At 45.3% G+C, this 26,709-nt stretch overlaps 3 protein-coding genes and 1 pseudogene across 3 annotated transcripts; 3 read left to right on the plus strand and 1 right to left on the minus strand.

Annotated features, from left to right (window-relative positions):
• Window positions 1–1,436: 1,436 nt before the first annotated feature.
• On the minus strand, window positions 1,437–1,976 carry LOC136148327 (interferon tau-like). The gene has a single exon (XM_065907848.1). The coding sequence runs from the start codon at window positions 1,974–1,976 to the stop codon at window positions 1,437–1,439; it is 540 nt and encodes a 179-aa protein (XP_065763920.1).
• Window positions 1,977–7,634: 5,658 nt separating this feature from the next.
• Window positions 7,635–8,197, plus strand: LOC136148623 (interferon alpha-3-like; annotated as a pseudogene).
• Window positions 8,198–14,918: 6,721 nt separating this feature from the next.
• On the plus strand, window positions 14,919–16,921 carry LOC136148389 (interferon beta-2-like). The gene has a single exon (XM_065907901.1). It carries the CDS (start codon window positions 15,458–15,460, stop codon window positions 16,013–16,015), a length of 558 nt encoding a protein of 185 aa, XP_065763973.1. The 5' UTR covers window positions 14,919–15,457; the 3' UTR covers window positions 16,016–16,921.
• Window positions 16,922–24,318: 7,397 nt separating this feature from the next.
• LOC136148695 (interferon beta-2-like) lies at window positions 24,319–24,879 on the plus strand. The gene has a single exon (XM_065908386.1). It carries the CDS (start codon window positions 24,319–24,321, stop codon window positions 24,877–24,879), a length of 561 nt encoding a protein of 186 aa, XP_065764458.1.
• The last annotated feature ends 1,830 nt before the right edge of the window (window positions 24,880–26,709 follow it).

The following is a 26,709-nucleotide window of genomic DNA, read 5'->3' on the forward strand; positions in this document are numbered from 1 at the left end:
ATAACTCAAGTAATCATTATCCAAGTACTTCTCCTCAGAGCAATCACCATGCACGCAGCAGACGTGCTTATCACACAGCATATTAAAAAAACAACAACAGAGAATGTTTTTAAATGTATACTAAAAAGGTTAAGATTTCATAAAATTCATCATCTTGCTGTTTCACTAAGGATCTTCTTAATGAGTCGGTAGTTTTTTCAACCTTCAAGCAAATTATATGTAAAAACATGACAATTACTAGGACATTGAGGTGCCAGTGCTTTGATCAGCACCAGCACTCATACCCAGCATTGTATTTGCACCACCAGTAAAAGTTGTTAATGCTGTGAAAATGACAAATAAGGTCTGGCTATCACTACAGTAACCATTTTACCTCACGAATCCCTGTAGAGTGTCCTGGGGATCTGCAGGGGCCCACAGGCTGCACTTTGAGAACTGCTGGTTTCATGAATTTCCCTGCACCTGCTCTGGTCAGAGTTGCTCTGCAGCTTTAAAATCTTCAGTAATTTCCTTGGTTCTTAAGATAAAATCTAACATCATTCAAAAGTCTATCTCTGGGCCCTTTTCCGTATCTCCAGGGTCATTCCCTGCCATACTCTCCATGCATCAATACAGTCTACAGACTCTGGTCTTGTTCACTTCTTTAAAGGACCCTCTGTACACTGTGCTTTGTTTTCTGTTTTTAAGTTATGTTTTTTTTTCCTGGGAAAGTCTGCTCTTCAGGAGATACTTAACAGATTGCTACTCACTCTTCAAGTCTCATACTTCAGCTTACTTCCCTGGGGAGACTGAAGGTGGTCTGAATGAGCATCCCAGGAAAGTCACTGTCATCAGCCCCTTTTACTTCTCCTGTGGAGCCCAGGGCCCAAATGTAAATACCTAATTATCTTATAACGACTTCTTTCATGGCAAGGTTCTCACTCCAGTGTGAGCTCTGTAAGGTCAGGGCCTCTGCCTCTCATACTCAAGACTCCCTCCACAAGGCCAACAAGTAAGGAATTAACTGCACAACATTCTTCTCCACGTATTTTGCCTCATTAGGACTTTGGGAAAGGTTTCAAAAGAAACAGGAAGAAACATGTCTTCAAATAAATTTCATGAGTAAAAAAAGATAGTTTTTTATTAAAGAAAATTATATATTCTTACATTATAAATAGAACATCTAACTGCAAATACCATAAAAATAAATTAATTACTATAAATAAATGAATTACATTCACACAAAAACATGTTATTGCATAAGATTCAGCCACAGGGTGTCAGATATAGTTCCTCTAATTCTAAAAGCAGTTGGATATCGATATTCCCAATGTTAGTGCCGATATCAAACGTCACTCAAACTAATTCATAGCAAAGGCAGAAATCACAGCTCTGGAAATGACTGAACAATGAAGAGTCTGAGCTTGGACACAAGTCACTGAGAATCAGCTTCCTTCTTACTTCCTGAGCTTTCTTAGGAGCTTGTTAACACAGAGAAATTGGCTCGTGATTTCCACTCTGACGATTTCCCAGGCGCAGGCGCTGTATTCCTTCTCTTGCAGGTAGACATGGATGCCCTGGAAGTACCTCTTCACGGCCAGTGTGGGGCCCATCCTTCCCAGGGCAGAGTCTTCCTCTCCCATCACCTGCCCCAGGCAGGCATCCAGGTCGTCCAGCTGCTGATGGAGTCCAGTGCGGAGCTGCTCCAGGAGGGTGGTGTCCCAGGCAGCAGAGGAGCGCTCTGTGTGGAAGAGGTTGAAGCTCTGCTGGAGCATCTCGTGGAGCACAGAGAAGGCCTGGGCCTCCTGGAGCTGGCCGCCACTCTCCTGCTCCTGAGGGAAGCTGAAGTCTATCCTGTACCCCAGGTAGGAAAGAGAGAGATTGCCCTTATTTGATCTACATGTGTGAAAGTCTCCTGCTTTTCTAAGTAAGGCTCTGAGGCCGGTCATGGACTCAGAGGCGGAGATGGGGTTAGAGATGAGTATCGTCAGTGTCATCATTGAGAAGATGAAAAACCATTGATCAGTTCCAAAAGGAAGCGTTCTGGTTGAGATGAGTGATTGCGAACTTGGTTTCACTTTCATTTCATCGAAGGATTACCTCTTAAATATTAAATCCCCAAATGTTCATATTCTAAAATTCCCCAGATCTGTGTACTACCTGATTTGGGGCTTCCCTGTCACTTCAAGAGCCTGGAAAACTGTCATGAGTTTCCACTCTTCTGTATCCTACAGTTGAAGGGAAATGTATTTATTAAAAAAGTAGATGTTCTAATGCAGTGGAATGCTTATCATCTCAGTAACTTTGAACTAATGATATATTAATAGTTATTGGATCTCTATTCCTGATGCTAAGATCAACTTTTAAGGAAACTTTTTTAGATTTCCTTTTTAAATCTTCTTTTGCCTCCCTCTCCATATTCCTCTTGAAAGAGCTCATCAGATGCAAAAAATACCTGAGCTTTACATGTGTGGACCTCACCTTATTCTCTGTGGCAGAACTTTAATTTGTCAAAGTTGGTTTTATTTACTCTCCATAATTGAGAAAATTACTAAACATTTATTAAGTACCAAAAATTTGCTGAGTTTGTTACAGAGTCCAAGTTGTTCTGCGTGGTGCAACATAAATCAGTGAATCCAAGACGAGGTTGGGGATCCAGAAGGGACTTTATTCGGGACTGGCTGACTGAGAAGATGGAAGGTTAACTCCTCAAAATAATCATTTTGTCTGGACCTGGATGTCAGATTCTTCTATGGATCAGAGATTGGGGGGGAGGTGAGGAAACAAAGGAAAAGGACCTTTTAATTCATGTAATATCTCCCAGAATGTCTAGTAAGCCTCAGGTAGGAGCATGTGTTAATTGAACTTCCTTACAATCATTTCATGGGTGTGAGAAATGGAATATCTCATGTCATGTCAGCAAACAAAGATGTCACACCTATCTGTGATTCTGCCCTTCCCAAATGTGAATTTCTGGGCCACCTGGTAAGTAGACAAGTAGGGCGCCTGTGCCATTGCCACAAACAGAGTCACAGTCCGTCACAGGTGAGCGGTGTCAGGTTATCTCCCTGAGGCAGGCCATTTTGGCTGTTTCAGTTCAATTTGGTTCAGTTCAGTCACTCAGTCATGTCTGACTCTGCGATCCCATGAACTGTAGCACGCCAGGCCTCCCTGTCCATCACCAACTCCTGGAGTTTACCCAAACTCATGTCCGTTGAGTCAGTGCTGCCTTCCAACCATCTCATCGTCTGTCGTCCCCTTCTCCTACCCTCAATCTTTCCCAGCATCAGGGTCTTTTCAAAGGAAAAGGCTCTTCGCATCAGGTGGCCAAAGTATTGGAGTTTCAGCTTCAATATCAGTCCTTCCAATGAACACTTAGGACCAATCTACTTTTAGGATGGGCTGGTTGGATCTCCTTGCAGTCCAAGGGACTCTCAAGAGTCTTCTCCAATAACACAAAGAGTTAAAGTCAAAGAAGCAGATCCAGTGTAAATTCAAAATTAACCCTTCTTGGTTACAAGCTCAGACCATACCAGGTGATTCATTTCACTTCAGTTCAGTTCAGTCGCTCAGTCATGTCTGACTCTTTGTGACCCCATGGACTGCAGCACCCCAGGCCTCCCTGTCCATCACCAGCTCCAGAAGTTTACTCAGACTCATGTCCATTGAGTCAGGGATGCCATCCAGCCATCTCATCCTCTATCACCCCCTTCTCCTCCCACTTCAATCTTTCCCAGCATCAAGATCTTTTCCAATGAGTCAGTTCTTTGCATCAGGTGGCCAAAGTATTGGAGTTTCAGTTTAGGCATCATTTCTTTCAATGAATAATCAGGACTGATTTCCTTTAGGAAGGACTGGTTGGATCTCCTTGCTGTTCCAGGGACTCTCAAGAGTCTTCTCCAATCCCAGAGCACAAAAGCACCAATTCTTCAGCGCTCAGCTTTGTTTATATTCCAACTCTTACATCCACACATGACTACTAGAGAAAACATTGCTTTGACTAGACAGACCTTTCTTGGCAAAGTAATGTCTTTGCTTTTAATATGCTGTCTAGGTTGGTCATAACTTTCCTTCCAAGGAGCAAGTGTCTTTTTATTTCATGGCTGCAGTCACCATCTGCACTGATTTTGGAGCCCCCCAAAATAAAGTCTGTCACTGTTTCCCCATCTATTTGCCATGAAGTGATGGGGCCAAATGCCATGATCTTAGTTTTCTGAATGTTGAGTTTTATGCCAACGTTTTCACTCTCCTCTTTCAGATGATCAATCTGCCAAAATTCACTCTCAAGAAAATGAAGTGTAACCACCGCTCCCTCCAAGTGTTCAGGTGTTTAGAATGTATCTTTGCTGCTTTTCGGCAGTGTAAGGCAAGTCAGAGAAAAAGAGAGCGAGTTGGGCAGTCAGGCAGGAAAAGGGAAATTTACTAGAGGGAAAGGAGAGGGTGACTGGCCGTTTTGGAGAACCAGCTTCCTCCCTTTCTGGCAGGGTCCCACTTATACTTCACCAATGGAAAATTTCCTGAAGGGATGGTTAATTTTTCACCTGTAGTTGAGTCCTGTGGTCATATAGCTGGAGGTCTAGAATCTGGTGGTCTTGTAGCTTTGAGGAGATAGGCACCAGTGAGAAAACAGAATGCCATTTGGGCAATTTGGTCAGTCTCACAGATCACTGTGATGTTATTGTCTGTTTGCAAGGTCGACATAATGAGCCATCTCACCATCGAGACCCCATGTGGCCCCTATCAGGCAGCCTCTCTGTATTAGTCCAGGTAATCATCCTTACTATGTCTAAGCAACCCGCTTTTCTTTGCCACTTTTATATAATATTCATATTGTTACCTCTTCTTTGTCATTTGTATTTCACTTTGTAAAAGCTGTCCTAATGCTTCTGCAGTCTTTTCTATTTCAATTTTGAGGTTTGTTGCAAAAATAAAGAGAAAATATAAGTGAAAAGAGGAAATGTATTTCTCCTGTGATTTTTCAAGATATCAAAACTTTCCACTCTCATTGAATATTCCTAGAAAGTAAAAGTAAGCAGTGAATGAAAAAGTAATGCACAAAGGTAAAAGGAAACTAAACAATGTAATTGAAAAAAAACTATAGTGACCTCTTCTCTGTTCAAATGACAAAATGTCCCTTAACTACACAAATGGGGATGAAGAGCTCTACAGAGTGGCAGATTTGAGACCACCCCATGTGAGAATGCTTAGCTGCAGACAGAGCCAGAGGAGGGTAGCAGGCTCTTAGGCAGAGTGTTACCTAAGGGGCTAGTTGTCAGCTTTGCTAAATCCCAGTATCTATTTATTTGTCTGTTTACATTTCCCACTCTTCGCAGATGTTATCTGATTCTGAGGATATAGACCTATTAACTCACCATGAAAGAGACTGAGTTACAGATTGGACAGTCATTTTATTCATGTGTGAGGTCAGCTGTTATCTGGAAGCTATTAGGTATAAGTGATTTGGACAGGACATCATGTTTACATAAGAGATGAGATTAGATGTAATAATGTTGACCAGTGAGCTGAGAATTAAAGGAAGGGAAGCAGATCATCTCAGGGAAATTCGACCCAGTTCCCATAGTTGGACGTGGGAATTTTCCCCCTCGTGGGAACTGCTAACAGATACTGAGTGCTTATATACATTGTCCAGACATGGTCAGAAGCACGCTACATCATTCAAGCTTCACAACAATCCAGTGAAACAAATATAATTATCATTTCCACACAAGAGGAAAACCAGGGTGCTGAAGGTCACATAGCCAGTGAAGGATGGATCTGGGACATCAACCTAGGCAATCTTGCCACCGTGTCCACTGTCTCAAGCACTGGACCGAGCTGTCTGCTCTGACAAAGTGCTTCCTATCTTAGAGGAACTTAGTAAGTTCTTCCTCTCCAATTCCTATTCTTCTTTGTCACAAAGTGTCGTTTGTTCATTCCAGGAACATTACAATCATTAGACTACAATTGAAGAGGACACAGTTCCCATTGCACTTGCTAACTTCCAGTCCTATATTTCAAGTGGTGTTTTGCTGAGATCGACAGAGAAGCCTGACAGACTATGGTCCATAGCTTCACAAAGAGTTGGACACAGCAGAAGCACCTTGGCAACAGCTGAACTTTGAGAGTCCCTGTTTCCATCTGAGGAAATATTTTGAGAAGTTATCCAGAAAGTTAGAAAACTCATTTATATTTACTCTTACTAACTTTGTTTTCAGAAGATTATCATTTTTGGAAAGAGTCTTCAAATGCGGGGGCTTCCCTGGTAGCTCAGATCGTAAAGTGTCTGCCTGCAATGAGGGAGACCTGGGTTCAATCCCTGGGTTGAGAAGGTCCCCTGGAGAAGAAAATGGCAACCCACTCCAGTACTCTTGCCTGGAAAATTCCATAGACAGAGGAGCCTTGTAGGTTGTAGTCCATGGGGTCGCAAAGAGTCGGAGGACAGGTACCTTCCTGGATACTCCACATATGCCATTACTGTGTTTATGGAGCTTACAATCAATCAGGGCAGTCAAGTGTTACATAATTAGATGGATTACTTAATTACAAGGTACATAGCGTAGCTAAAGGAGACTGCTTAAGGTTAATGAGGAATAACGTGGAGGCTGAATAGTACAGTGGTCAAGTACCACTTGTGCAGGTAATCCTGACTGTTAGCAAGTTAAGTAATCTCTCTGAGTTTTCAGTTTCCTTATTTGCAAACATGTCAGTAACTATAGTAATGATCTCATAGGGAAGTTGTGAAAGTTAATGTAATGTTTATTAAAAACACTTTGCTGAGAGGATACATGTAGAATTTTCTGTCATTAACATTATTAAAAATTATCTGTACCTTACAGAATTGGTAAAGACATGTCATTACAAGGGTTGAATGTAATTGCAACCTCAGTATCCCTAAGTGTATGATAGGTTATCACTTCTCAGTGAAATATTTAAGGGGATGAGATTATCCAGACTATCACACAATGACTGAGGCAAAGTTTCCTGTGAAATACTGTAGTGGTAGAGGAGAAAGAGAAATAAACAAAGGCAAAATTGAATTTTTTAGGACTACCAGCACCTAAAAAAGTGCCTTGCGGATTATAGTTGCAACATAATTCATTTTTAACAAATAATATCAGTGATATTGTTCCCTATAAAGTCTCCTGTGAGATTAAGTCCTACTCAGGTGATATCATAAAGGTACATACATAACTGAATTTTTTTTAAGAAGGGAGAAAAGGGTAAATAAGGAAAAACTGAGAGAAATCAAAAGCTTCTTTTATAAGCTCTTTTTATGCTGAATATCTCTTAGTGACCTGGAAAAGCCACCATATATATATATTGTATGAATATTTCTGCCTTCTCTGAATTTCACCAGACGCTTCTCCCCAGGAACAACTAAGGAGGTGTAAGAAGCACGCTACACAGGTGTGTAGCTATCAACCACAGCGGCACACATGATTTGATGTCCCCACCCAAGGCACTCATGGCAAAAATGAGCATTTATAATTCATTTCATTACAAAGGGTAGAAAAAGAAAGGAAAGGGGGAAATGTGGAAAAACCCAGAAAAGGAAAGCTTCTCTGCTCACTCTTTAAGAGCCGCCCATCACCCCAAGTCCTCAGAACTTGCCTAGACCTCCCTCCAGGCAGCCCTGCAGAGCCCCCAGAGTCCCCATGGCCCTCCCCGTCTCAGTGCTGCTGGCCCTGGGGATGCTCTGCTCCAGCCCCGCGTGCTCTCTGGGCTGCGAGCTGCCTGCGAGTCATGGCAATCTGGAAAGCTTCACACGCTGGAGTCAGGTGGAGAGAGTGTCCACCGTGTCCTGTTTGAGGGACAGGACTGACCAGATTTCCTCAGATCCTGGTGGATGGGGCCAGGCTTGAGAAGACAGAAGCCACAGCTGTTGTGCATGAATTGCGCCTGCAGACCTCCCAGCTCTTCAGCACCACGGGCTCCTCTGCAGGTCGGGACGAGAGCCTCCTGGACAGATTACTCGAGGGACTTGATCAGCAGCAGGAGGAGCTGGACACATGTCTGAGGGAGGGAAGGTCGACGGAACACTCACTTCTAGGGAGTGAGAACTCCAAACTGGCTGTGAAGAGTTACTTCCAACAAATCAGTGCGTATCTCAAAGAGAAAGAATACAGCCGCTGTGCCTGGGAGGTTGTCAGCATGGAAATCAGAAGGAGCTTGGTCTTGGCCAACAAGCTCATTGGAAAACTCAGGAAATAAAGATGTTGAATCTGAAAACAGTTCATCTGTTCAACTAAATGGCTATTTTCTAAGTAAGACTCAAAGCCTTTAACTATTTTTGTGTCAAATGAAAAATAAGTGATAGCTAACATATGGGATTATTTAAATGTATATTAAATGTTATGTTACAATAATTGTTTAAAACAGTGTTTAGAATACATTTTCCATATCTTTAAAAGTTGTAATATTTATTTATTTAAATTATTTGAAATATTTAGGCTTGTCATAGCATTTCAATCTTTATCATTCATAAGGTAGTTGTTTTGTATTATACTTTGTAGAAGACTACTACTTGTTTTTAAGCAGTGGAAATAAAAGTAATTTTAAAAAAGCAAACTGGCTTGCACACACCTTTGAATAAAATCTAACCCAAAGTCTGATCTTGCAAGATAAACTTACACTGAAGTCACCTGAATAAAGACGGAACAGGGTTACCCACCCTGGGCCATAGAAGGAACAAAGGACAATTTGACCAGGGACTGGATTTGATTCTTGAGACATAGATTAGAGGATAGAGGGAGATAAGTGAAGAAAAGCCCAGGTCATGGACACAGTTGCCCATTTGGGGCCTATAGGAACTGGAGTGCCTTCAAGGATTAGTGGAGAACCACATACATCATGGGAGGTCAATCTGCATATGTAGAATCTAGGATCCTGGATTAGGATGAGGAAGGGAGAGCAAGTTTCCTACACTTGGCCACTCCTCAGAAAAGAGTCTTCCTAAAAGCTGTTCCAATGGAGGCAAGAAGAACAAGGCAGGCTGCAGATTGCAGAGACACCTCAGAGATGTGAGAACCAGCAGCTTCCACAATAAATGTGACTCAAAAGAAGTAAAGAGGGCTTCTTATGCTTATTTATATATATTAAACACACATGTTATTGCTAAACTTTTAAATAATTCACACAAAGGAATGCCTACCCTTGACATCTAGGAGGATGCACCCTAATACTATACTGTAAAAAATTTAATGGGTATCCTTCTAGATATTTTCATATGTAGTTGATAAACCTACACATATGGACATACTAATGCATATCACATAAATATCAACTTTTCATATACTTCAGTTTCTCATTTATTTATTTATTTACTTGCAAATAGATCTTTAAGATTTTTCTTCATTAGTACATAAAAATAGATTGCCTAGTTATAAACTGCTGCATTATGTCTTAACTGCAAAACTAAGATACTCATAAAATCTTATCTTGAAAGTGTGGTAAGATTAATTGCTTTAATTTGTAGTACATGCTCAGAATGGTACCAGACACATCCCAAGTGCTCCTTATGTTAACTCTTCTATTTGAATCTGGTTAGAAGATTATTTCCCGACGTTCTGGGTCTGTGGTCAGGAAGATGAAGTAGTTCCCAGAGAGCTGTTCAGAGACAGACTCCTGCAGCTCACCCACTGCACAGTGAGAGGAGAAATAGCCATTCACTGGAATGACGAGGCCAAGCCTGTTGCAACAATACCCAGAGTTCTAGATGGAAACATTCCTACGTGGCACACAGCCCAGCTGCCTACAAGGACTCACCCCCACCCTCACTGGATTCTTGGTTCTCCCTGGAGTTTAGGAGCTCAGAGTTTCAGCCAGGAAGACACAGGCGTCTGGGAGGCAGTCAGGAGGATCCTCTGCGCCGTGCAGGAGGATCCTCTGCGCCGTGCACTCAACCCAGCCAGGAGGCCGGGCCAGAGGGGATTCCCAGCCTGGATCCTGAAATCCCGTTTGGCAGCTTGCATTTAGTTTTCTTTTCACTTGTTGCATCAGCTTCGTTGCTATTTTTGCCTTCTGGGGTTCATTACACAATCTCTGATGATGTAACAAAACTCAAGTCACTTGTCCGCTTTAAGTATGTAGATGGCTTTGCTTTGGGCTGTTTAACCTTAAAGAAGATTCGGAAACTGCCTCAGAGACAGGAAACTCACCCAGAGCTCACACAGTGAGATGTGCCCTCATGTCAGCTGGGTGGGGCAGGGGCCTGCTGAGGCTTGTTCAGCAGCTACAGCCAATGTGTTGTCCTTTTCACTGCTTTCCCAACCTTAGGTTGGCCTGACTCAATGCACCCTTGATAGTGATTCTGATAATTCAGAGTCCAGCTCAGAGAACAACCTGGAATCAGAAGGGAAAAGTAAATGCAGGCTTGATGCAGACGAGCATGTTTTGAAAGGGCCAGTCTGAGTAGCAGCAGCAGTGGATGTGAGCAGCAAACACTGAAACCAAGGCATGGGCTGCTCCTGCCTGTTCCTGGGCCATCAACCCTCTGATGGGAGCGTTCTGAGAGTCACAGGGGTGCAGATGTAGGATCCTCTGGTTGGGTACGTCCTAGAGGATTTAGGAGAGTTAGCCAAGGCCCCGACCAAACTACCTAGTCCCAGCTGCATCTGAAGTGAGCAGGAGACACACTGGGCGATCAGTATTGTGCATGGCCTGTGAATGATGACCTCAGTGTGAAGAAAGGGAGGAGAGAAGAGGCTGTGACCTGGGGCACTTAGATCTCTTTGCACATTGTCCATCTCCACACCCGGTGGGAGGCCTGCGGAGGGGCGCTGGCCCACAGCTGTCAGCTGTGAGCACAGGGCAACCCCGGCCTGGGCAGATTCAGCCTCAGGAGCTGAGAGAGGGCGAGAGCCAGGCCGCAGCTGGAAGCCGGGAAGACACGCTCTTCCCTCAAGCTGGAGATGGACTTCCCATCGTGGTCCTGAAGCTTCACAGGAGCTCTCTAGGTTGCAGAGCAAAATGTCTCCAGTCTAGTTTGGGCTATCTTTAAATTTATATAAGTAGTATACATTTTCTTCTGAGGTGAGTATCTTTCAATCACTGCTATATTTGTGTATTTAGTTGTGGTTCTTACTTTTTATTGTTATTAGTAACCCTATTATCAGGATAGATAAAGTATTTATGAAATTTTAACGGGTATTTGGGCTGCAACTAGTTGGGGACTCTTATGAATATTGCTGATCTGAATTTTCTTTATTTCTATATTGATGCACATTTACATGACTCTTTCCCAGGGTAACTGCTATGAGTGAACTTACTGAGTCAGGTTCTTATCACTCAGTCGTGTTCGATACTTTGTGATCCCAGTGATCTGCAACAGGACTTCCCAGTCCTTCACCGTCTCCCAGAGCTTGCTCAGACTCATGTCCATTGAATCAGAGATGTCATCCAACCATCGTGTCCTCTGTCATCCCACTCTCCTTCTGCCTTCAGTCCTTCCCAGCATTAGGGTCTTTTCTGAGTCAGTTCATCAGAGGATTGCAGTTTCAGTTTCTGTATCAGTCCTTCTAATGAAGTTCAGGATTGAGTTCCTTTAGGATTGACTGGTTTGATCTCCCTGCAGTTCAAGGGACTCTCAGGAGTCTTCTCCATCACCACAGTTCAAAAGCATCAATTCTTCAGTGTTCAGCCTTCTTTACGGTCCAGTTCTTCCATCCATATATGACTGGGTCATAGACCATAGGCTATGCATATTTTCAACTTTGCTAGATAATGTTTTTGAAAGTAGTTGTGCAAATATATACAACAAACAGGAGTTGCTCCATAGGGTCATCACATTGCTATTTTCAGACCTTATTTTCTTATTTGCAGGCAATGTATTTGTTTATCTAAAAATTTGAAAAATCAACTGAACTTTTACATAATGTTTGCAAAGCTGATCAGAGAAAAAGACCAAATTTAGTCATTCTCATAAGCGTGTGTGTATGAAAATGCAAGGAAAACTTAGTTCATTAAAAATTAGCAAATGTCATGAAAAGATTTCATTCATACTTGCAACAATAAGAAAGCATAAATATATTGCAATGAATCTCAGAGAGAATGTGCAAGATGCATAATTAAGCCAGCACCAATAATTTATTGAGAGATAGTTTTAAAATGGTCCAAGAAAATGGCAATATTTGTTTTACTTTATGACATGATTAGGACATGTTTGCTAAGCAAATGTTTGTTCACTAAATGACTGTGTTTCTCAGGAGGAGGTGGCCTTGACAGTCTCCTATAGCATGCTCTGATTTCCCTTCTCACTGAGACTTACTACCTCATCACATGCTTACATGTCCCTGCTCACTTACAAAGATAGAAGTTGCTTAACCTCATTAATGATCAAGATTTAAAACATCCTGTCTCAGTGTTAGAGAAAGAAACTGTTATTTTTTCTGGCCATCTAATTTGAGTCAAAAGTGCAATTATAGACTTGTACTTAGAGGTCAGAGGTAAAGAGAAATTGTCCTGTCAAAGATTTTTTTTTTTTTTAAATAATATCTACAGTTTATTCACACATCCTTATTCCTGTACCCACCCTTCCAGCCCCGCTGGTTGCAGGAATTTCATCTTTATTTCTTTATGACTGTGAGACTTGTGACATCTTATTAAATAGTTCCCCAACCAGGGATCCAAGCAGGATCCTGCAGTGAAAGGATGGAGTCCCAATCAGTGAAACTCAAGGGAATTCCCATATTGCCTCAGTTTTTACCCAAAATTGTTTTTCTTTCCCAGGATGGCGTTTAGAATGGCATATTACCTTTAATTTCTGTGTTGCCTTAGGCACCTCCAGGCTCTGACAATTTCTCAGTGGTAGACTTTTTATCTTCTTATCAGTGGTGTCATTTTGAAATGTCAATTTCCAATTTTTATTGCTATTGTAAAAATATGTGATTGAGTTTAATATTGATCTTTTTTCAGTGACACTTCAAAATTTATTTTTAAATTTCAATAGTTTCTATGTCCTTTTGTATTTTGTATGTACAGAATTACATCATCTTTAGATTAAAAAAAAAAACATTATCTGAGACAGTCAGCAAGGGATTTGGACAGGCCCCTCACAAAGAAAATATCCAAATTGTCAATAAACATGGAAATGTGCTGAACCTTATTAATAACTAAGCCATATGAATTAAAAGTCAAATAAGATATCACTACGATTCACTAGAAGGGCTAAAACTAAGAAGACTGGCAATACCAGGTGTTGAAAAGAAAGTAATGCAACTGACAATCCATACTCTTCAGAGTGAGAATATAAATGGGTGTAAACTATAAAAAATATGTTTGTCATTGTCTACTAAATCTGAACGTACGCACACTCTATTACCCAGTTACTTCATCCTAGGCCATATACCCAACAGAAGGCTATACAAAAGTGCACCAGAGGACACAAACAAGGATTTTCATAGCAACATTAATTAAACTGACAAAATCAATATTAACTCCATGAAGGCAATTAAAAGGTGGTATAAACTCCATGAAGACAATTGAAAGAGACCAGTTAGGAAACAGCTCATGATCACAATAGCAGGAATTGAGAGGAGGACAAAGGGAAGAAAGCAGAAGGAATTCTTGTTTACAATTCCGAGCCCACCCTCTTCTTCCAGTTCCTCACCCTGGTCTTTACTTCCAGTCTCTACAGCCATGAGAGCATCTGGGCCCATTCTTCTGCTCAGGGCACAACTAGCACCCTGTCTGGCTGGAGACTTCTCCAATTAAGTGCAGAGCCACACTCTGGCAGTCAAAAGCATCCCGAATACATCTTGAGCTGATTTTCCCACCATTGATCCCCTTGGATCTTGGAACATAACTTGTCCACAATTTGAAGTTCCTTCTACGTGGTCCCCGCAGACTCGGGAATTCTCCTGGCTCTGTGGAAGCTGCTCCCTCCATCTTGAGCTGTGCTGCCCACCATGACATCAACCACAAGAGGCCAAGTGAGCACTTGACAAGCCCAATCTTAGCTGTACTGTGACCGCCAAAGGATGCACCGGATTTTGAAGGAACGATGAAAACAGGAATGTAACCACCTCAATATTAATCTTATATTGGTATCTGTTGAAATGATAACATTTGGATATTTTTTGTTCAATAAAATACACTGTTAAAATTAACTGCACTTGTTTCTTTTTAATCTTTTGATGTGGATACTAGAAAAATTTAAATTGCCTGTATTGCTCCCATGATATTTCTTCTCAGCACTGCTGAATACATTCTCTGGTAGCATATCGGAAAATCACAGAAAGAACAAATAATCACTATTTAGTTGCACAAATTAAATATAATTCCTACTGAAATGTTAGTATATTTCCTTTATTTTTTTCCTATATACTTTTACATACTTGCATTTTATCTACAATTTTATGCCCTGCTTTTGAATATAACTGGGTGATTTTTGTCTTCCAATGATACCAAAAAATATATTCCTTATAGAAAAAATTTCAATGTGAGAAAAGAAAGGGTAAGAATTTAGTAACATTGTTTAAACTCTTTGAAACTAGATTATGAAAATACCTAAGAATCCTATCTCACAGATATTCTTTCATTATGGGGAAAATTTCATGGACAAACAGTTCTAAAGGCACAAAGTGAAGAGGAAAGAATTTTCCTGCTTGCTGCATCCTTACCTTAGTATTCAAAATCAGATATTAGATTAATTAATATTAATTACATTAAATTCTTAATTATAGTATAATCAATAATATTTATTATATTAATTGTGTTGCTTGTATTAATTATTAATAATTAGACTATTCAAAGTATGTCCAAAATAAAAATACATTGGCCGTCAGTTATGGTCATAAAACATCCTACAGGAGAAATCATGAACTTTAATACGTGGCCTGTGTAACCTTCATTTGCATGCATTGAGATAAGACTTAACCTCTACTTTGCTATATTCTGGATAGCTTGAGATTGCCAAAACAAGCAATAAATTAAGGTTGATAAAGATATGCAGTCTCTTGGTGCTTATGGTTAAGGACTAAAAAACTTTCACACAAACTTAGCTTATGCAAAAAATAAATTATTTTCTACAATCATTAAACTCTTAGAAATAAGGACCCTTTCACAAAATCTAATAATATAAAAAAAGAACAAGAAAGATCTTTTGCCAATTAAAGAACCCTGTAATAATTCAGTTCAAATTTATTAGCTAATTTTTTTTAGCATTTAGCAATTCACTGAAAATTTACAAAACCATTAGAAATTCTCCCAGACTGTATATCTTTTTCCATAACACATATAAAATAAAAAAGGAAGGAGCTAAAAAGAAAAAGAGTTTTAGTAGAAACTAACCATTTTAACAACACAGGAGTACTAAAAGGGAGACTGGAAAGTAAGAAATTCCCCTCAAATAGAAAGAATAGAGGGCCATCCTATTTAAATAGCCCACACTCAAGGAGGAAGGACATTCACTCTGCAAAGGGCTGAAGACTGAGCTTCAGCATCTATTAGCAGAACAGGTAGCCCTGTGCCTGTTTTCATCATGACCTACCGGTGCCTCCTCCAGATGGTTCTCCTGCTGTGTTTCTCCACCACAGCTCTCTCCATGAACTACAGCTTGCTTCGCTTCCGACAAAGGAGTGATACGGTGTGTCAGAAACTCCTGCTGCAGTTACCTTCAACTCCTCAACATTGCCTGGAGGTCAGGATGGACTTCCAGGTACCTGAGGAGATGAAGCAAGCACAGAAGTTGCGGAAGGAAGATGCCATATTGGTCATCTATGAGATGCTCCAGCAGATCTTCGGAATTCTCACCAGAGACTTCTCCAGCACTGGCTGGTCTGAGACCGTCATTGAGGACCTCCTTGTGGAACTCCAAGGGCAGATGGATCATCTGGAACCAATCCAGAAGGAAACCATGCAGAAGAAAAACTTCACTACGGGAGACATGACCGTTCCTCACCTGAAGAAATATTATTTCAACCTCGTGCAGTACCTACTGTCCAAGGACTACAACAGCTGTGCCTGGACAGTCGTGAGAGCGGAAATGCTCAGGAACTTTTCTTTCCTCAAGAGCCTAACAGGGTACCTCCATGACTGAACATCTCCCCACCTGTGGCTCTGGGAATGGACTATGTGACTTTGACCTGAGACTCTTCAGCCAGCAGAGGCTCTAGAAGTAACTGACAATGCAATGCACTGCATTTCAATAGACAGTTAAAGACTGCAAGCTGTTTTAAATGATTTATGCATTATTTACTAATTTAAACGTTTATATGGGAAATAAATTCTTTATGAAACAAAAGTCAACGTGGCAGTTTCCATGTCAACTTGATTTATGTGACAACACATATTAAAAATTGCAGAGCACCCTGGAGACATTTACTGCAAAACAAGCCTGCAGAATACTAGTTTCTGGCCCCTGCCTTTGAGGAATTTAAAACAGAAGAAAGACATGTGGAATGTCCAAGTTATAGGCATACTCTCCATGTATCCGTACAGTTTACCTGCTCTTGTCTCCTTCACTTCTTTAAAGATATCAGACAGGTCATGTTGTAGGGCCCCGCTATATGATGTGGGGTTCTTTTGTCTTTTTTTCAACTGGGGGAAAATATACACCACCTTACATTTGAGAGTCTTACAAAGTAATCCTCTGGATGCCAATAAATGTTGGTCAAATTCCATTCAGTTTATAAAATTCTTACAACAGAAAATGAAAAATTCTGACCTTCTAAATGTTCTTAGCTTCTTGTACACTTCAACTCTCATTTCCAACACTGTAGTCCTGGGAAAAGATTTCAGGAACATGAGTTAAACATTACTTAAGGTCATCACGGGGTCATTAAAAATTGTCAGATATGGTAATCCCTCAATTAACAATAAGTGAAAAGTAATCTTAAAAATATTAACAAGTTTTCATCCATTAAAGATAGAAAAGTAAAACTATATTAAATACTTGTTTTCGTACAAAGAACATATAGTTTAAATAAAACTTACTAAAATGCTATTGTTAAATATAAAACATATTTCAATATTCTACACTTAATACTTCTGAAGCATTATATAAATTTATTACAAAGTTGAAAACGTGAACTATTTAATTTAAAATAAGTATATTAATGAAATATAAAACTAATTTTAAAAGTAAAGAGTGTGCTTTTTAAAAAACATTCCTACTTTTCAGCTGTTCAGTACTTACTCTCCCACTTCAAGGCCGAATACTTAAAAGACACCCTGCAACTTCCAGAGCATTCCAGCGGCGCCAGTTCCCTGGTCCCGTCTTACCCCCAGGAAGTGCCCCAAACCGTCCCACGGTTATTTGTCCCCTGACGCCGCTGAGTTCTCTGTCTGCAACGCACGCCCAGGGTCCCTTCGCCTTGGCTGTCTCTCCCCTTGTCCAAAAAGGCTCCCCCTGGCTCCCCTTGGCGCTCAAGGCCCTCGCATCTTCCCATCTCTCACAGTCTCACGCCCATCGCCGGCTTTAACTACGTCCACACCGCGGTTCCACCGTCCCAAGCCCATTGTCTCATCGCCTAGACCCGCTTTCACTGTGTCCGCAACGCCGGCCCATCAACTGTAACCGACGGTCACATCGCTGCCATCGAGTCTCACTGGGCACCACGTCCTTCCATCTTGCCACAGCGAATGGTCTCGTCGCCGCTGTCAGGGGCCCCTGTGCGGACCACACCGACCGCCGTCCGATCGCCCATGGTCTCATCCCCCCGCCGGTTTAACTCTGCCCTCGACGCTGTCCACCGTCCCACCGCCAGTAGCTTTTCCGCCGCCGCCATCTTCCACTTTGTTCGCAGCGCTCTCCCACCGTCTCAAAGCCAAGTCCAGTGAGAAACGGCCTGTGTGAGAAACGCCCTCCCATCGCCCACAGCCAATGGTCTCAGCGCCGTCAGAGTTTCACTTTGAGCACAACGCCCTCCCATCGCCCCACAGCGAAGTCTTCACCGCCGCGGCATCCACAGCGCCACACCGCCCCCTCGGCCCCATCTCCTATTGTCCCAGCGCCGACGCCAGCTTTCACTTTGCCGCAACACTTTTCCACCTTCTCGTTCCCAACAGCCTCGCCCCACCGCCGGATTTCAGGTGGTGCACGACGCTGTCCCAGCGTCCCATCGCCAATAATCCCATCCCCACCGTGGTCTTGCGCTTTTCTTCAGCTCTTCCATACTCCCAACGCCCAGGGCCTCATCCCCACCACCGGGTGTAACTTTGACCCACTCTGTCCCATTGTCGCCTAGCAAACAGTCTCATCGCCCCTGCAGGTCTTCCCGTGCGCGCATCGCCCTCCCGTCGGCCCATAAACAACTGTCTCCTCGCCGATCCCCGCGCTCACTTTGTCCTCAACGCCATCGTCAAGTCACATCAGCTGTGTCTCAGCGCCACCGTCCGGTATCGCCCTCCCATCGCCCCAGAGCGGATAGCGTCCTGGCGGCCACTGTGTTCCACTTCGGATCCAGCGCCCGCCCATATTCGCACGGTGATTAGTCTCTCAGCCCCCGCCGGATTCCACCGCGTTCTCACGCCCCGCACCTCCCCACCCCCACCCCCCATCCTGGTAAAGCCAGTAGTCTCATCAAGGACACTGTGTCCCACTATATTGCAATTTGTGCGGAACACTCTCACTTCGACTCAGTGGAAATCGTCTGCTAGCCACCGTGGATTCCAACGTTTTCGCAATGCCCCTCACCTCCCGAACCCCACGCCAGGTCATAGGAAAGCCAATAGTCTCATCGCGACCACTGTTTTCGACTATGTCGCAATTTGTGCAGACTCTCTCTCAACGACTCAATGGAAAAACTCTCCTAGCCACCCCAGATTCCACCTTTCGCATCGCACCGCAACTCCCCAACCCCACAACCGACCCTGGTAAAGCCAAAAGTCACATCGGGGACACTGTGTTCCACTATGTTGCAATTTGTGAGGAACTCTCTCCCATCGACTCACTGGAAATTGCTTCCCAGCCATCGTGGATTCCACCCCTTTCCAAACGCCCCGCACCTCCCCACCACCACGCCCCATCATGGTAAAGCCAATAGTCTCATCGCGGCCACTATGTTCCACAATGTTGCACTTTGTGCGGACTCTCTCCCATCGACTCACTGGAAATCGCCTCCTAGCCACCGCGGATTCCACCGTTTTCGCAACGCTCCGCACCTCACCCGCCCCACTCCCGATGTGATAAAGCCAATAGTCTCATCGCGGACACTGTGTTCCACTATGTTGCAATTTGTGCGGAACTCTGGCCCATCAACTCATTGGAAATCGTCTCTCCACCGCGGATTTCACCCATTTCGCGACGCGCTGTAACTCTCCACTCCAACCCCAGATCGTGGTAAAGCCAATAGTCTCAATTGTGCGGAACTCTCTCCCATCAGCTCACTGGAAAACGTCTGCTAGCCACCGCCGATTCCACCGTTTTCGCAGCGCCACGCATCTCCCCACCACCACGCCCGATCGTGGTAAAGGCAATAGTCTCAACGCGGCCACCGTGTTCCAGTATTTTGCAATTGGTGGGGACCTCTCTCCCATTGAATCACTGGAAATCTTCTCTAGCCATAAGGGATTTCACCGTTTTCGAAATGCCTCTCACCTCCACACCCCCACCCCTGATGGTGGTAAAGTCAATAGTTTCATTGCTGTCACTGTGTTCCAGTATGTTGCAACTTGTGCAGAACTCTCTCCCATCGATCACTGGTAATCCTCTCCTCTCCACCGCGGATTACACCGTTTTCCCAACACGCCGCAACTCCCCACCCCCACCCTTGATAGTGGTAAAGCCAATAGTTTCATCCCGGCCACTGTGTTCCACTATCATCCCGGCCACTGTGTTCCACTATGTTGCAATTTGTGCCAAACTCTCTCCGATCAACTCACTGGAAATCGTCTCCTAGCCATCTCGGATTCCAGTGTTCTCACAAGCCGAAAACCTCCCCACCTCAACTCCTGATCCTGGTAAGGCCAATAGTAACATCGCGGACGCTGTGTTCCACGATGTTGCAATTTGTGCAGAACTCTCTCCCATCGACTCACTGGATAGCTTCTCCTAGCCATCCCGGATTGCAACGTTTTCGCAAAGCCCCGCACCTCCCCACCGCCACCCGAGATTGTGGTAAAGCCACCTGTCTCATTGCAATCACTATGTTCGACTATGTTGCAATTTGAGCGGACTCTCTCCCATCGACTCACTGGAAACCCTCTCCTAGCCACCGCGGATTCTACCGTTTTCTCAAAGCCCAGCATATCCCCACTGACACCATGGATCGTGGTAAAGCCAATAGTCTCATCGCGGGCACTGTGTTCCACTATGTTGCAATTTGTGCCGAACTCTCTCCCATCAACTCACTGGAAATCGTCTCCTAGCCATCGCGGATTCCAGCGTTCTCACAAGCCGAACACCTCCCCACCCCAACTCCTGATCCTGGTAAGGCCAATAGTAACATCGCGGGCACTGTGTTCCACGATGTTGCAATCTGTATGGAACTCTCTCCCATCGACTCACTGGAAAGCGTCTCCTAGCCATCCCGGATTGCAACGTTTTCGCAAAGCCCCGCACCTCCCCACCCCCACCGGAGATTGCAGTAAAGCCACGTGTCTCATTGGGACCACTATGTTCCACTATGTTGCAATTTGTGCGGAACTCTGGCCCATCAACTCACTGGAAATCGTCTCCTAGCCATCGCGGATTCCAGCGTTTTCACAAGCCGCGCACCTCCCCATCCCAACTCCAGATTCTGGTAAGGCCAATAGTAACATCGTGGCCACTGTATTCCACTATGTTGCAATTTGTGCGGAACTCTCTCCCATCGACTCACTGGAAATCCTCTGCTAGCCACAGAGGATTTCACCGTTTACCCAAAGCCCCTCACCTCCCCACCTTCACCCTCCCCCTCCCCCATCAAGCCAGAGCCAATAGTCACTTCTCCGACACTGTGTTCCACTATGTTGCAATTTGTACGGAACTCTCTCCCATCGACTCACTGGAAATCTTCTAGCCACCGCGGATATCACCGTTTTACCAACACCTCCCACCTCCCCATCCCCACGCGCAGTCGTGGTAAAGCCAATAGTCTCATCGCGGACACTGTCTTCCACTATGTTGCAATTTGTGCGGAACTCTGGCCCTTCAACTCACTGGAAATCGTCTCCTCTCCACCGCGGATTTCACCCATTTCGCAACGCGCCTTAAATGTCCGCGCCAGCGCCCGATCTTGGTAAAGCCAATAGTTTCATCGCGGCCACTGTGTTCCACAATTTTGCAATTTGTGCGGACTCTCTCCCATCGACTCACTGGAAATTCTCTCCTAGCCATCGCGGATATCACTGTTTTACCAACGCCTCGCACCTCCCCATCCCAACGCGCAGTTGTGGTAAAGCCAATAGTCTGATCGCGGCCACTGTGTTCCACTATGTTGCAATTTGTGCGGAACTCTCGCCAGTTGACTCACTGGAAATCGTCTCCTCTCCACCGCGGATTTCACCATTTTCCCAACGCGCCGCAGCACCCCACCCCCATCCGCGATTGTGGTAAAGCCAATAGTCTCATCGCGTCCACTGTGTTCCACTATACTGCAATTTCTGTGGAACCCTCTCCCATTGACTCACTGGAAATCTTCTCTAGCCATGGCGGATTTCACCGTTTTCGCAAGGCCTCTCACCTCCACACCCACGATGGTGGTAAAGCCAACAGTCACATCGCGGACAAAGTGTTCCACTATGTTGTAATTTGCGTGGAACTCTCTCCCACCGATTCACTGGAAATCCTCTCCTAACCACCGCGGAATTCACCGATTTCGCAACGCCCCCGCACTTCCCCACCCTCACCGGCGATTATCGTAAAGCTAATAGTCTCATCGCGGTCACTGTGTTCCACTATACTGCAATTTCTGTGGAACCCTCTCCCATTGACTCACTGGAAATCCTCTCTAGCCATAGCGGATTCCACCGCTTTCGCAATGCCCCTCACCTCCCCACCCACACCCCCGATGGTGGTAAAGCCAATAGTCACATCTCGGCCACTGTGTTCCACTATGTTGTAATTTGTGCGGAACTGTGGCCCATCGATTCACTGGAATTCGTCTCCTAGCCACCGTGGATTCCACGGTTTGCGCAACGCCTGGCACCTCCCCACCCCCACCCGTGGTAGTGGTAAAGTCAATAGTTTCATCGCGGCCACTGTGTTCCACTATGTTGCAATTTGTGCGGAACTCTCTCCCATCGACTCACTGGAAATCCTCTGCTAGCCACAGAGGATTTCACCGTTTACCCAAAGCCCCTCACCTCCCCACCTTCACCCTCCCCCCTCCCCCATCAAGCCAGAGCCAATAGTCACTTCTCCAACACTGTGTTCCACTATGTTGCAATTTGTGCGGAACTCTCTCCCATCGACTCACTGGAAATCCTCTCCTAGCCACCGCGGATTACACCGTTTTCCCAACACGCCGCACCTCCCCACCACCACCCGCGATTGTGGTAAAGCCAATAGTCACATCGCGGCCACTGTGTTCCACTATGTTGCACTTTGTGCGGCCTCTCTTCCATCGACTCACTGGAAATCGCCTCCTAGCCACCGCGGATTCCATCGTTTTCGCAATGCCCCGCACCTCACCCGCCCCACTCTCGAGGTGGTAAAGCCAATAGTCTCATGGCGGACACTGTCTTCCACTATGTTGCAATTTGTGCGGAACTCTGGTCCATCAACTCACTGGAAATCGTCTGCTCTCCACCGCGGATTTCACCTATTTTGCAACGCGCCTTAACTCTCCACCCCAACCCCAGATCGTGGTAAAGCCAACAGTCTCATCACGGCCACTGTGTTCCACAATTTTGCAATTTTTGTGGAACTCTCTCCGATGGACTCACTGGAAATCCTCTCCTAAGCAGAGCGGATTACACCGTTTTCCCAACCCCCCGCACCGTCCGACCCCACCCCTGATCGTGTAAAGTCAATAGTCTAAAAGCTGTCACTGTGTTCCACTATGCTGCAATTTGTGCGGAACTCTCTCCCAACGACTCACTGGAAATCGTTTCCTAACCATCGCGGATTCCACCGTTTTTGCCAAGCCACGTACCTCCCACCCCCAGCCGCTATTGTGGTAAAGCCAATAGTTTCATTGCGCCCACTGTGTTCCACTATGTTGCATCTTGTGCAGAACTCTCTCCCATCGATCACTGGAAATCGTCTCCTAGCCACCGGGGAATCAACCGTTTCCGCAAGGCCCCGCATATCCCCACCCCCAGCCCGATCCTGGAAAAGCCAATAGTCTCATCTAAGCCACTGTGTTCCACTTTGGATCCAAGGCCCTTCCATGGTCGCACAGTGAATAGTCTGTGAGTCTCCGCGGGATCCCACCGTGCTCGCAACGCCCGGAACGTCTCCACCCCAATCGCCGATCGTGGTAATGCCTTAGTCTCTTCGCGCCCAATGTGTTCCACTCTGTTCCAGTTTGTGCGCCACACTCCCTGCCAACCGTCTCCTAGTCACCGCGGGATTCGGTCCTGTGAGCCACGCCCGGCAGGGCCCCGCAGCGAATAGTCTCCCAGCCGCCGCGCTCCCGGTGCGCACCGCCCCCCGCCGCCACCGTCGCCGCACGGCCAATACTCAGCGCGGCCGCCGCGGTTCCCTTGGTGCACAGCGCCCTCCCAGCGTTCCACAGCCAACAGTCTCCTAGCCCGCGGGGTTGCAGCGTGATCGCAGTGCCGGCCGCTCCCTTGTTTCATTTGTCAGCAACGCCCCCACATCGTCGGGTAACCAATCGTTCCATGCCCACCTTCTCTTTTCACTTTGGGCACAACGCTGTCCATCCTCGCATCGCCAATAATCCCCATCACCGCTGCCCCGTCCCTTTCTCTGAGGGTGGCTGGGTCGCACCGGAAACGTCCCCCAATCAGTAAAATCAGCCCCAACTCATTAGAAGCCCCGCCTGGGGGTTCTTTTCCTCAAACATGGCCTGGTTCAGGTTGACCTTTGGAAAGAAAGCTCCTTCTACGTGGTCCCTGCAAACTCGGTAATTCTCCTGGCTCTGTGGAATCTGCTCCCTGTATGTTGAGCTCTATCTTAATTTATTAGGCAATATCTTTTTAGCATTTACGATTCTCTGAAAATTTACAAAAACATTAGAAATCTCTCAGACTCTGTATCTTTTCCCCTAATACATATAAAATAAAAAAGCAGGGAGCTAAAAATAAAGAGTTTTAAAGGTAACTAATCATTTAAGCAACATAGGAGAACTAAAAGGGAAACTGGAAAGTGGGAAATTTTCCTCAGATAGAAGGGAGGGCCATCCTATATAAAAAGCCCCCACTCAAGAAGGAAGGTCATTCACTCTGCAAAGGGTTGAAGACTCAGCGTCAGCATCTACTAGCAGAACAGGTAGCCCTGTGCCTGTTTTCATGATGACCTACCGGTGCCTCCTCCAGATGGTTCTCCTGTTGTGTTTCTCCACCACAGCTCTCTCCAGGAACTACAGCTTGCTTCGATTCCAACAAAGGAGGAGCGTTGCGATGTGTCAGAAACTCCTGTGGCAGTTACCTTCAACTCCTCAACATTGCCTCGAGGTCAGGATGGACTTCCAGGTGCCTGAGGAGATGAGGCAAGCACAGCAGTTCCGGAAGGAAGATGCAGTATTGGTCATCTATGAGATGCTCCAGCAGATCTTCAGTATTCTCACCAGAGACTTCTCCAGCACTGGCTGGTCTGAGACCGTCACTGAGGACCTCCTTGTGGAACTCCATGGGCAGATGGATCATCTGGAGCCAATCCAGAAGGAAATCATGCAGAGGAAAAACTTCACTATGGGAGACATGACCATTCTTCACATGAAGAAATATTACTTCAACCTTGGGCAGTACCTGAAGTCCATGGAGTACAACAGCTGTGCCTGGACAGTGGTGAGAGTGCAAATGCCCAGGAACTTTTCTTTCCTCAAGAGCCTAACAGGGTACCTCCGTGACTGAACATCTGCCACCTGTGGCTCTGGGAATGGACAATGTGACTTTGATGTGAGGCTCTTCAGCCAGCAGAGGCTCTTGAAATAACTGACAATGCAAACACTGGGTTTCAATGGACAGTTAAAGACTGTAAGCTGTTTTAAATGATTTATGCATTATTTACTCATTTAAACGTTTATATGGGAAATAAATTCTTTATGAAACAAAAGTCAGTGTGGTAGTTTCAATGTCAACCTGATTTATGTGACAACACATATTAAAAATTGCAGAGCACACTGTGTTCGACTATGTTGCAATTTCTGCGGACTCTCTCCCATCGACTCCCCCGTCTCCAAACCCTATCCTGGTAAAGCCAATAGTCTCATCAAGGACACTGTGTTCCACTATGTTGCAATTTGTGCGGAACTCTCTCCCATCGACTCACTGTAAACCGTCTCATAGCCATCGCCGTTTCCACCGTTTTGGAAACGCCCCACACCTCCCACCCCCACCACGGATCGTCGTAAAGCCAATAGTTTCATCGCGGCCACTGTGTTCCACTATGTTGCAATTTGTGCGGAACTCTGGCCCATCAACTCACTGGAAATCGTCTCCTCTCCACCGCGGATTTCACCCATTTCCCAAGGCGCCGTAACTCCACCCCAACCCCTGATCGTGGTAAAGCCAATAGTCTCAACGCGGTCACTGTGTTCCATTATTTCGCAATTGCTGGGGAACTCTCTCCCATCGACTCACTGGAAATCCTCTCCTAGCCATTGCGGATTCCACCGTTTTCACAACGCCCCGCACCACCCGACACCCACCCCGGATCGTGGTAAAGGCAATAATCTCATCGCGGCCACTGTGCTCCACTTTGGACCCAAGGCCCTGCCATAGCCGCACAGCGAATATTCTCTCAGCCCCCGCAGGATTCCACTGTGTTCCCAACTCCCCTCACCTCCTCAACCCCACCCCGGGGCATAGGAAAGCCAAATAGTCTCATCGCGGCCACTGTGTTCCACTATACTGCAATTTCTGTGGAACTCTCTCCCATTGACTCACTGGAAATCTTCTCTAGCCATGGCGGATTTCACCGTTTTCGCAATGCCTCTCACCTCCCCACCCCTGATGGTGGTAAAGCCAACAGTCACATCGCGGACAAACTGTTCCACTATGTTGTAATTTGCGTGGAACTCTCTCCCATCGATTCACTGGAAATCGTCTCCTAGCCACCGCGGATTCCACCATTTTCGCATCGCCCTGACCCACCCCACACCCACCCCGGATCGTGGTAAAACCAATAGTCTCATCGCGGCCACTGTTCCTGTATGCTGCAATTTGTGCGGAATTCTCCCATCGACTCACTGGAAATCATCTCCCAACCACCGCGGATTTCACCGATTTCGCAACCGCCTGCACTTCCCCACCCTCACCCGCGATTATCTAAAGCTAATAGTCTCATCGCGGTCACTGTGTTCCACTATACTGCAATTTCTGTGGAACTCTCTCCCATTGACTCACTGGAAATCCTCTCTAGCCATAGCGGATTTCACCGTTTTCGCAATGCCTCTCACTTCCCCACCCCGACCCCGATGGTGGTAAAGCCAATAGTCACGTCGCGGACACTGTCTTCCACTGTGTTGCAATTTGTGCGGAACTCTGGCCCATGCATTCACTGGAAATCGTCTCCTAGCCACCGCGGATTTCACCGTTTTTGCAAGGCCCCGCACATCCCCACCCCCAGCCCGATCCTGGTAAAGCCATTAGTCTCATCTAATGTGTTCCACTTTGGATCCAAGGCCCATCCATGGTCGCACAGTGAATAGTCTGTGAGTCTCCGCGGGATCCCACCGTGCT

Source organism: Muntiacus reevesi, chromosome 17, assembly GCF_963930625.1.
Source record: "Muntiacus reevesi chromosome 17, mMunRee1.1, whole genome shotgun sequence".
NCBI lineage: Eukaryota > Metazoa > Chordata > Mammalia > Artiodactyla > Cervidae > Muntiacus > Muntiacus reevesi.